The sequence below is a fragment of the Branchiostoma floridae genome, chromosome 15 (assembly GCF_000003815.2).
Source record: "Branchiostoma floridae strain S238N-H82 chromosome 15, Bfl_VNyyK, whole genome shotgun sequence".
NCBI classification, from domain to species: Eukaryota; Metazoa; Chordata; class Leptocardii; order Amphioxiformes; family Branchiostomatidae; genus Branchiostoma; species Branchiostoma floridae.
Genome location: NC_049993.1, coordinates 14,438,613 through 14,450,738, shown reverse-complemented (window position 1 = coordinate 14,450,738; position 12,126 = coordinate 14,438,613). Strand labels below are relative to the sequence as shown.

At 39.0% G+C, this 12,126-nt stretch overlaps 1 protein-coding gene across 1 annotated transcript in view; it reads right to left on the bottom strand.

Moving 5' to 3' along the window:
- Positions 1–464: 464 nt before the first annotated feature.
- The window catches only part of LOC118432396 (hemicentin-2-like), a 35,738-nt gene continuing 24,076 nt past the window's right edge, over positions 465–12,126 (bottom strand). The window contains exons 5-9 of the mRNA XM_035843950.1: positions 11,363–11,659; positions 9,810–10,064; positions 6,696–6,890; positions 2,185–2,273; positions 465–1,005 (exon numbers count right to left, since the gene is read on the bottom strand). Of these exons, the coding sequence (XP_035699843.1) occupies positions 850–1,005; positions 2,185–2,273; positions 6,696–6,890; positions 9,810–10,064; positions 11,363–11,659 (992 nt within the window). The 3' untranslated portion in view covers positions 465–849. The remainder of the gene's footprint in view (positions 1,006–2,184; positions 2,274–6,695; positions 6,891–9,809; positions 10,065–11,362; positions 11,660–12,126) is intronic.

The window sequence follows — 12,126 nt, the reverse complement described above, 5'->3', positions numbered from 1 at the left end:
TGTGCAATGTATAAAGTGGAAAATATTTAATGCACAAACATGTGCAATGTACTGTATGGAAAACAATTATTGCACATGCAAAAGATGTACAAAGTAGATTATGGGCCAACACTTAATGCACATTTACAAGGTACAGTTTAGAAATGGTAAAAAAACATGTTTCTTTTCTATATTAGTAATATACCTACGTTTTGTAAAAGAATGGCAATGACAGATTAACATCAACATGGTGGGTATTGTATTACAAGTCCACTTTTCTTCAGCAAGGAGTCTTACTTCTTAAGTAAGGCGTCTTAATAAATGAGCTACTAGTGTAACTTGAATCATAAACATGGCATAGTTCAAAGCACACATGATGTATTCTGACAAATGTCTTGATTTTGAGTAAGAAATAACGCCATATTGACATATGTAAATCCTACCTATTAGGAATCTTTACATGTAACAGCTTTTACAAAAAAAGTGTTACAGTATTGTAATAAAACTAAAACTTAAATTTTCATCGACAAAGTTTGAGATGAATATAGCATCGTAAGTTGAAATTGCTTTCAATTATATGCTTTCCGTAGCGTCCAGTCATGGTCAATGGGAAGTACTACATGTGCTATTGCTGGGAATCTATCCTTGTTCAACTATTCCATGGACTATATCCCGTTTATACTGCATATATATATATATACGTTTAAATGGATCTTCGAATATTTGAGACTCTACCTCTACAGAGATTCGAATCTAACTACAAGTAGATCGAAGCAGCATTTATATGTATGCTGCACATACTATAGTAGCAGCCAATGTCAGATACAAAAAGGTTGTCAATCAATCAAGAAAAAAATCGCAATGTGTCCGTTAAAGGTTCGTAGTGACGCGACCGGAAACTGTTGGTATTGTTGGATGTCCATCTGCTTGGATGTCTGTATCTGAATATTTACGTTGTTGCCGGGGACTGCGCTCTTTTGTCTTGTAGCATCGCCGTAACGGCAAAGTTCTGTCGTCAATTTGCTCCTGTGTATAAAAATATAATATGATATATTATCATATAGCCAGACACCGCGGACCAATCAGAAGGCCCCGTTCCATGTTGGTTATGACGCCGTAACACATAGAGTACGGCCCGCCCGGTGTTTATCCCTCCTTCTGATTGGTCAGAATGAATCCACGCCGACATTGGTATCGATTTGCTTCGCTCACTCGGTGGTTTTATTCTGTGCGAAGGCCCAGGGGTTCTGACACCGTATACACCTCGGGGCACGGGTCATTAACCCTTAAATATAATATGATATGATATGATATAATATATTGGGTGTAAAAGGCAAACATGAACGGAAATTTACATGCATAATAGATAAACTGTTATTATTGAAGCTCATCTGTGTTGGCAGTCATCATGATAAAATGATAACGGTTTCGAATACAAATAATCAAAGGTCCAAACAAACACAAAGGTATACATAGACTATACGTATATATTCCTATTGGAAGAAAGTTAAGTGTTGTACAAGATAAATTGTTACATAACTAGGAAACAAAATATTAACAATATTGTCTTGTCTATTGTACATCCATGCACATTTTGGCACATGCGTCACGTAACGATTTCTATCTATGATACAACGTTTTTTTAATAAAACGCTCGAAGCTAGCTGATGACTATCGCTTGCTGGGTTGGATCTAAGGCTTCTCTCTTTACCAGGTGCAGTTTATTTCTTAGAAACAATAGATTACCAATATGATACATATAGAATACAACACTATGTATTCCGTATCACCCGAGGTACCAGCCCGACTGCGGGTAGGATCACCTGAAGACAGGAGGGTGATTCGACGCACGGGAGGACTGGGACCTAGGGTGATGCTGAATACACCGTGTTGTATTTTAGCTATGTCACACCAACCTGAGAAAACACATGTTTTAATACAAAATGCGCCAGAAGTTGAGAAAATCTTGTGCCCTCGAAGAAACATTGTTACAACAGCAATATGCCAACGTCCGAATCAGATAGTCGGATTTTCTGGCGTGCACGGAGTATGTTCGAATTATTCGATGGAAGCCTGTGTTATAAAACGTCGAAGCCTGTGTGATACGGCTTTTTATCACACGGTCCGGAACACATGTATCGAATGGTCTAACCGCACATGCATGAAACAAATAGGTAATAAGATGGGTTGCCATTTCTAACATACCTTTGAAGAGCATCTGTGTGCCCTTAGCGGGAGTGTTGCGTACGAGCACTCGCATTCAGGAAGTTGTGTAGAACTGCTACGCCGGCGACCTGTGTTATATCAAAGGGAGTCAATGTGAATGGCCAGGCACAGTTTCTATGCCGATATTATCAATTGAAAGTTTATTTTGCAAGTCCCTGCCCAAGGGCTAATTGCAAAATGGTACATACAGAATACATAGTAAACATACATAAAATAAAAGACTTTGGTATAGATAACAATGCAATGGTGACAAGTGGAAAGAATTGACTATTCTTGCAATAATATGAGAGCTACGACCTAAGGATTGAGGTTTGACGTCTTTTCTGGAAGCAGTGGAAGACAAAGTGTCCCGCTTTTTCTATAATGAGGAAGTTATGTGACGTTAACAGGGTTATAGTTTTGTCTCGTCTATTGGTGAAAAAATGCGTTAGAAAGGGCTATTGCTATCTTATTAATTTACTAGTAGAATAGACTATTGATAAGAGAAACAACTTATCACAACAAAAAATCACATTTTTCCTTGAATTACTTGTTAGTGTCAAACAAATGTGACAAATAATCAAGTTTTAGAAAACAGTCATACAACAAAGCTACCGAAATATAACAATGTAATCTGAGGAACTAATTTCTTATTCTCCCGACTTCAAAAGCAATTGCTGCCATTCGTTTTTATATACTAGTAATCTATATTTCTCATAATTCAATTCAAGGGGGATAGAATGAAATGAAGACAATAGAATAATATCTGCTGAAGTTTTTGTATATGATCTAATATATATATATGATCACAAAGTGATTGGGAGGGAAAAACATGTCCAAGCAACCTTTACAAGTTGCTCTCGCCCTCACGTAATAAAAATGATCTAAAACATATAGTTTTATAACATATTACATCTCCGATAACAGAAATGTCCCCACCGTGTTACCATCGGGTCAAAACGTGCCCTCCTAAAGTTTCCAAAACGTGAAAAACCCTACATTCTTATGATGCTGTCTAAGTAATAAATGTAGCCATTGAACAGAACTGCACGATCTAATTCGGAATCAACATTACCGAAAGACTGCACGTGATTTACAATCGATGATTCCAAGCAATATGGTGGCCTTGGCAATGTTTAATCATTAACCGAAACGTAATAACATGCGCGCTGCATAATCTGTCTGCATAAGAGTTGATATTATTCTTTGCCATCCGCTATGGCGCTGTAATATTTATTACATATAGGGCTAGAGTCATGGGGTGCATCACTGTGAAATGAATATATATCGTTTTTAGTATACAGACGAGGCACAGCTTGGTGAAATGACATTTGGCAGTGCTTCAGATGTAGACATCATAATGAGTCACCAAATGTGCTCAAAATAAAGACCTTAAGGTCTCATCTATTGTGTAGTGAATGAGATGATGATGTGCCATCAGTTTTGGTCATAGGCTTTGTAGGAGGTAGCAGAAGAAAGTTTTGGGCCTGTGGGAATTTGTATAGTTATAGTGCAGTCTCACTGCACTTGCGTCACTGCGGGATTCGAATGATACTCAACGAATTTCCGAGATTAAAGAAAAACGAATTTTCTTACTTTTTTTGTGTATTTTGTCGTCTTCTAAGACATACGCAATTTTATATTAAGTATTACGCAATATCTAAATTAGTAAAAAAATCGGACAAAACAAAACAATGTCGCAGTGAGCGAACCCTGCAGGGACGCAAGCTTGACGCAAGTGCAGTGAGAGGGCACCTTTATGGTCCACAATGTGACTGAATTTGTTGCGGTAAAATTATACTAGGCTACACTGAAAAAAATATGGAAAACGAATATGTTTGAGTTTAGGATACAGCCTACAATATACATTTAAAAGCAAAACAAAATATTTCTGTCTTTTGAAGCCCTCTTTCATAAAGAGCGCTTCGGAGGCCATTTGAAATGCAGCCGTCTCACACCGACAGGAAGTTGCGTAAGAATGTTGCATTCATATACCAACTTAAAAAAAGTCACAATTCAGATCATATCGTGTCAAAGCTGACATATTACTACACATCTCAGACCAGATTAAACTTAGATGACCCCCCCCCCTCATATGAGACTTTCTACCCTGCGTTAAAGAACGTTCTTTTTACTTAATGTAACCACGTCTTAGACAGCGGGGGGCATGAAAAAATAACGAGTACCTCGACCTTGAGGCTATGACAAAAGCATTCAACTGTTTCCAATGAAGAATAATCTTGTAAAATGTTTATGAAATTATTTGTCACATTTCAAATGTCAAAATGTACGAAGGGATATGGAAGATGGTAAGTCTCTATTAATTTTTATAACGATATGCAATATGTGTATAGTTATGAATGTCAGTGGTTGAATTCATCCTGAAATGAACTTATCGCACCTGCTTAGACCTATTACTGTGCTACACGGCTTTGATTAAGGAATCGATTGTGCAACGTTAATGGAATTATGCCTAATTGTCATCTCTAGGAAGAGGGGCTGAAAAATCCTTTTGACGTGCGGCCATGCGAAGAGTGAAAGAGGCATTTCGCAGCGGAATGGCCCTAATGGCGTCCTCATTTTCCATCTGTTGATCGATTATCCTATAATGGATCGTCTCGTAGGGACATTTGCCGCTTTGTTTGGCTGATGCGTTTTTCACCAGACATTATCCAAGACATGTTATGCTTTTAATGGCTTCTGAACTCCCCCTTTTAACGTTGTCTGTGCGCTGTGTGTGATTTGTAACGCTGTGTATGTCATTTGCTGTCACGATGGTAACGCATTGTGACTCAAAACTGACGCGTTTTTCACCAGACTTTATTCCAGACATGTTATGCTTTTTATAGCTTCTCAACTCGCATTTTAACGTTGCCTGTGTGCTGTGGGAGATTTGTAACGCTGTGCATGGCCGTAATGTCATCCGTTGTCACGATGTTAACGCATTGTGTCTCAAAACTGACCTTTTTTTTTACCAAACATTACAAAGACATGTTATGCTTTTAATAGCTTCTGAACTCCCATCTTAACGTTGTCTGTGCGCTGTGGGAGATTTGTTACACTATGTATGGTCGTGATGTCATTTGTTGTCACGACGTTAACGCATTGTGTCTCGAAACTGACGCGTTTTTCACCAGACATTATCCAAGACATGTTATGCTTTTGATAGCTTTCGAACTCCCCTTTTATCGTTGCCTGTGCGCTGTCGGAGCCTTCTTACGAATACATTAAGTATGGCTGTTACCTAGTCATTAGGTGCCGAGATGTTAACGCATTGAGCTTTCTTCCACTAACCATAGCTATGATGTCATTTTTGTCACGATGTTAACGCATTGTGTCTCTAAACTGACGCATTTTCACCTGGCATTTTCCAAGAAATGGTATGCTTGTAATAGCTTCTTGTCTCCCTTTTTAACGTAGTCTTTGTGTTTTGGCAGCTGTCTAATTCTGTGCAAAGCCATTATTTCATTCTATTGTTGTGATGTGAACGCATTATGTCTCGAGACTGACGCGTTTTCCATCAGATATAACGTCCTTTTAATGGCTGCTAAGCTTTGCTTTGAAAGTTATCTGTCTGCTATATAGTCACTTTGTAACACCTTACGTAACTATTATTGACCTCCGCCAGCTTCTACAATAACATGTCGGCTACATGAGCTTTCTAAAGCTTTGCGTGATCAGATCTATATGAACTATGAATTGTGATTATTGTAATTGTGTTTTGTATAAACTTATATATCTATATATGTAAACATATGATTGTAAAATATGATGTACGATGTAAAGGTATGACCTGACGGACAAAAACTACAAAATTTCAAAGCTGTGCTTTTTTAAAACAAATTTCATGTGAACTATTTATCATATATCGAGTCGCCCATATTCGATCAATAGTTACCACCTCTGACACGAAAGCTAGTATAAAGGGCCGATATATGAAAAAGAATGGGCCATTGCGAAACGCAGAGGCGGGTAATCGGGTACTAAGGTAAAAATTGTCATTGAATCTAAATTATTACCCTGCGTTAAACAGAATTTGTTCGACTCTTTTATATTGATTCATGGAGAAAACCATATCTCGGTTGAGTCATGTCGACGTTAAAGTAGCTTCTATTACCGTCACCGCATATATCTCCAACCAAATCACGAAGGGATCAATAAAGGGATTAAGCTAAGTGCACAACCCGCCGTACGTGCAAATACGTGTTGTCTACGTGCAGAAACGTGAGCAATCTTTTGGGCTCCGAAAGTGGTAAGCACTACCTCCGTACGAACTCGTAGAGAATCCGACGGATTTGTGAGCACGCTGTAGAACTTTACGTGCAAGCAAAACATTGTGTGCGGATTCGCCCCTCGTACGTGCCAGTACGGGCGACGCGCCTGCCCTGTACAGCCTGAACGTTTTCAGAAAGACGTGGCGGACGTGCCCCCCCCCCCCCAAAAAAAAATACGTACGGACAAATTTCCCTTCCGGGGGTTGTGCCCTAAGCTTTAAGGAATGAAGTGCTAACCTCTGCTTAGCGCATCTGGCTTCGTGAGGATCTCCACACATGCTGCGGGAAAGGCCCCGACCTTCCCCTGGCAATATCCGAACCACCATCCGTCATTGCCCGTTTTTAGTACTTCAACGATGTCGTTGACATTCAAATGGAGTAGGCCTGGCTCGCTGACCTCGTATGGCATGATGGCCCTTGCCACGCAGCGGTCTGCTCATGAAATAAGCAAAACAGCATTAGTGTAAGCCTCTCTTTACAACCTCTTTGCACTAGAGGCTGCGATAGTTGAGCGACAGAACATTCGTCAGATTTCTCAACACATTTGGGCAAAGAACGAGTCTTTTTCAATGCTCTTTTTTTAAAGCATACATCTTCTGTTTCTTATGTGTCTTAAGATATATTCTTTACGATCTTTCCTATGTGTCTTATGCTTCAGTTATAAAATCAACGATCACACAAGATCTATTTTTGAGACTTCATGGTCGCAAAGCGATTGAGGCGAAGTTTGTGGAAATGGGGCTTTAAAAACAAATCTACTTTCTTTGCAGCCATCGGCGCTTTATATGGAATCGGTTTGCCGGAAACTACATCAAAAGCTCGTCTATATAACAGCATTTACTCTGATACTCCTAGTCACCTTCTATCCCCCGATGTTTGAGAGAACGAACATAAAATCAAACTTTAGAGTCGATTCTAGCACGCAAGAGCTCAGTGTGGCCGTAGATATAATCTCAGAGGGAGAGTTGGTAGTGCGTGTATACATATTTCATTGTATTTTTGTGCTGCAGTGATGGGTTGGTTTTATTTATCACCCAGACGGCAACCAGACATGAATAATGAATCTTAGAGTGAAGATATTGAACTCAGGAGGCCAAGGTCGGATGGAGAGCGACTCAGTCATCTTCAGGAAGATAGAGAAGAATGGCAGATCAAGTGAAATAAGACAAATCATGTACCTTGAATGTCCTTGGTTTAATCTAGCTTAGGCTTAGGTCACATTTCCAAACCGGGGCCCTGCCCGCGGCCGGGATGTTTTAAGAAACGGAAAATTACAACGTATACCTAGAAATATACACAAATAAGACCCACGATTCTTATTTTGACATTTTGTGTATTTTGAAGTCTGTTATATCATTCTTTTTGCTCTCGAAAGCTGCCAGACCGGGCCCCGGTTTTCAAATGTGACCTAAGCTTAACTGAGAATAGACATGAAATGTGGGTAGAATTTTTACTTTGAAGTTTAAGACCACAGTACAGTTACTACTATCTAAATTATGAATGTGTTAATTATGAGAGTTAGAAAAGGCTACTCAGTATGATCCAAATACTGTATGGATTCCTGTGTATATAGTTTTGAAGTTATTTACTCATACATCAAAACAGAGACATGGTTGACCCTGTATCTCCTCTCTGTATCAATACTCATTTCTAAAACGACATGATCCAATTATTTTTAGATTCTATTGTCTTATTGTACAGATCTACTGTAGCTAAGATTTTGCAAATGTCTTGGAGTATGACAGTACGATATGTTAACGCGAGTTTCCGGTGTTGTTATCAACATACGCCGATCAATTCAAGATTTTAATCGATTTGCAATCAAAGTCTTTCCTATGTTTTCAAAATGTTTTATGCATTTAAAATGAGTAGTATAACTGAGTACAACTTTTAGTATTTCACACTTCGTTGATAATGGAATGCATAAACATAGAGCTTGTTTAGTTTTTACTAAATATAAACCATAACTTGTGCCTTTATATCTGTACAATGCAATTTGATGTTGAAAATTATGCATTTTAGATTTACGTTGTTACCGTACTTCTTGGATCACTTCGGTAGAAATCTGTGACAAAAAAAGGGAAAAAAATCCACGTCTTTACCGAGACTATTATCTTCAGAACGGTAACCGAAAACATACAGATTTTTCTCCTGTCTTAGTGACAAGAAAATGTAAATCGTTGTTAAATTTCTTTTCAGATTCTACGCACGTTCGAGCTCTCTTCAAAGGGTGTTCCTATGGGACAAGGACGAACCAATCTATAATGTACCTGACAACACATGATCATGATTCGACATCTACACTAGGATTTATGGATTATACTTTAGCTTAGATGAATCAATATCAATACGAAACTTGTCGTTGACCTTTTTCTGAATAAAGTCTTGCAAACTCGACCTGATGTGATGATGGATAAGGGATTTAGCGAACTATTTGTTGCCTCGTTGGAATTACCTCACTTCGAAGATAAACCTCCCTACTTTAGCTGTCCGTCTTGATTTGGATCAAATTACTTGTACTTTAGCGAATGCCACATGCACTGATTACGAATTGGATTCTTTGACGTATTGAGTTCAGCACTGAATCTCTAAAAATCCTATCTAATAGCTTATTACGGCAACCAATTTTATTGGATGTTTCATCGAGATAACATTGCAATTTGTTAACAGCTTGGGGATATATTTGCAGTGCAATTTTACAGAAATAATTTAGATTGAAAATCTCAGAAGTTTCTTAACATATACATTTAGAGTCAACGGGTCATTCGGTCTCACCGAATAAATCTAAAATTTTGGACATAGAACCAGACTTTTTCACTAGAGGGATTAAAGGAGCCATCTACATCAGAGCTTTGAACAGAGACGGTAGGCGCCATAGACGTCCTGCAACTTTTGATCCACTACTCACTGAGTCACGTGTTCTATCTGCATAACGTGATGTCACGGCAGAAGTGGATTGTTCATTTCCTGACAAAGACTGGTGCTGTTCAGTCAAAAATGTTGGTGAGTCCAGTTTTTGTGTTAGATATTACATGTAAACAAATGGAAAAGCCAAATGCCCACGAAAAACATCTTACTTTTCGTATAGATAAATGTTTTATTTCTTGAAGAACAGCACACGTCTGTGTGAATTACTATAACAATGTGTGCTTGCGTTTGTTTAAGAAATAGAGCGTGATTGTGATAGTATTAAACATAACCACACCAAAAATTAGTGCCGCGGCAAGAGGGAGGGGGTGGATTCGCGTAATCAAAAAGTAGCTATAGTGACGATAAAAATTCAGCGGTCGACTAGTGGCCGTTAAAACCGTTAAAATTAAATCATCGTTATAAAATCAAAAATGACGGTACCTGGAGACACATCTCCATCGTTTGCCAGCTTATCGAAGTCTTCATCACAATTGTTGGGAGCGACTTCCATCTCGGACTCGGGGATCGGAGGGACCACGTTGACGAGCTGGCACTGAGTCCAGGCGGCCCGATGCTTATCTCTCCTGCACACCGTTAGCGCAACAAGGAGGATCGCCGTCAGGACTAGCACTCCGCCTGCAACGCTGCCAGCTATGATGGCTATCTTGAACAGTCGTCGCACGGGGGATATCACTTCTGTTAGGGAATAACACGCAGTCAATACGAGATCTTTTATACAGGGACATTTCAAAGGGACGGTAAAGATAGCAGTGGTTGATATGAGGAAATAAAGACAGTCAAGTTTAGCGAAAGAGATCAAAGACACATGTCTCAGCGATGTATGTAATTCATGTTTACATTGAGTAAATACGAGATCTCCTATACAGGAAAGGATGAAAGGGACGGTAGAAGTAGCAGTGGTTGATAAGAGAAAACCAAGGTTAGGTTGAATGCTAACATGTAGGGGCGATGTGTGAAATTTGTGTTTGAAACCTGGCTGGGGAAACAAGTTGCACCGAGTCAATACGAGATCTCCTATACAGAAACCGTTCAAAGGGATGGTAAAGTCGAAAGTGGTTGATAAGAGAAAACCAAGTTTAGCAAACGAGATCAAAGACACATGTCTTAGCGTTGTGTGAAATTCACGTTTGCAAATCTGCTTCTTGAAATCAGTTACACTCAGTACGAGATCTCTAAACATTTCAAAGGAACGGTAATGTAAGCAGTGGTTGATAACAGGAAATAGAGAAAATGAGGTTTAGATTGAATTCAAAGAGATCAAAGAAACATGTCTAAGCAATGTCTGCAATTCATGTTTGAAAACCAGGCTAGGGAAACCAGCAATGACTGTTAAGAGGAGATAGATAGAATCAAGTAAACTTGATCAAAGAAACATGTCTAAGCGATGTTTGCATTTTACGTATGTAAATCTGGCATGGTCCGCATCAATTTGGTAAGTCTTCTATCTGCAGCAGTAGCTGCTCTATCCAATGCGCCTTGAGGCTACTTCCTTGCGGTTGAAGAGGATGTAGCGATCTAGTCTAGTTAGATTGTTATCCCTATTAAGACTGGTCTTTTGGGGCATTCCCTGGCCTTGGGCGGGGGGTGCTTCGTAATTTTAAAACTGATTATTGTACGATCATACGATCACCAAATTTGCAGGGAGTGATGTGCTCATTAGTTTCTATAATTTTTGAAATTTTTATATCATTATGAACTAAAACCCTGTGATAATGGATTGGAATACGTTTCCATCATTTTTTTGGGTAAGAAAAACCAAAGTTGTGATGAAATCCGACCCAAAAATAAGCTGATTATACTTCTCATCATAAATGGTCGGCCATCTTTAATTTTGCCAAATTACGTCATCTCATTTGCATAAATTAGGAATATCTAATTATAAATTTCATAATAAGATATGTTAGGCATTATATATATTATTAATACTATCCTTTATATATGACAAAATGCCGTACTTGTAGAAAGTTTCCCACCTGTCATGGCTGCCGTTTCAACGAATGAAATAAACACGGATTTGAAATCGGCATCGGCAACGTCATTGGACGCCACGCAGAGGTAATCTTGGCTCTCATTGGTCTTCAACTCAGGAATGATGACGGAGGCGGAAGCCCTCCTGTTGACCCCGCGGACGAAGGCGATTGGTTCCCCGAGCCCTGCCTTGTACCACGTGACGTTTGGGGTGGGGTTTCCCTCGGCTTGGCACAGCAGCTCCACGCTTTCTCCGACGAAAGGCACGATGGGATTGGAGATGTTGATGATCTTTGCCGCGTCTGTAATGTTTCATATATTTCATGTCACTGAGAGACTGAAATGACTATTCTTTTTTTTAAACAATAACAAAGGCTTATAGCTGCGACAATGAGTTAAGAGTACCATGTTGGCTGCTTTTGCTTACCATACATACATACTACTAGTAGACAGAATGAGCTTTCTTGGCATTGGAATATCAAGGGTTGAATATTTTCTTTCTTATACTATACTTATACTATACATGACTACATAATTGTTATTCTAACCTGAGTCAGCTTTCAAATATAATGCCCTATGTGTCAGGGTCTGTCATTCTAGTATAGGACTGTTTAGCCACAGTCGACGCTGTAGGGCTGATATCAATTACGATTTTATCATGGTTGATATCGACAGAAGTAGGCCATATATACATATATAGTTATTCTTCTACACCAGTGAATGTCAAGGCTATGATTTACTGTATAAAGACCACCAAGTCCTCCTTACA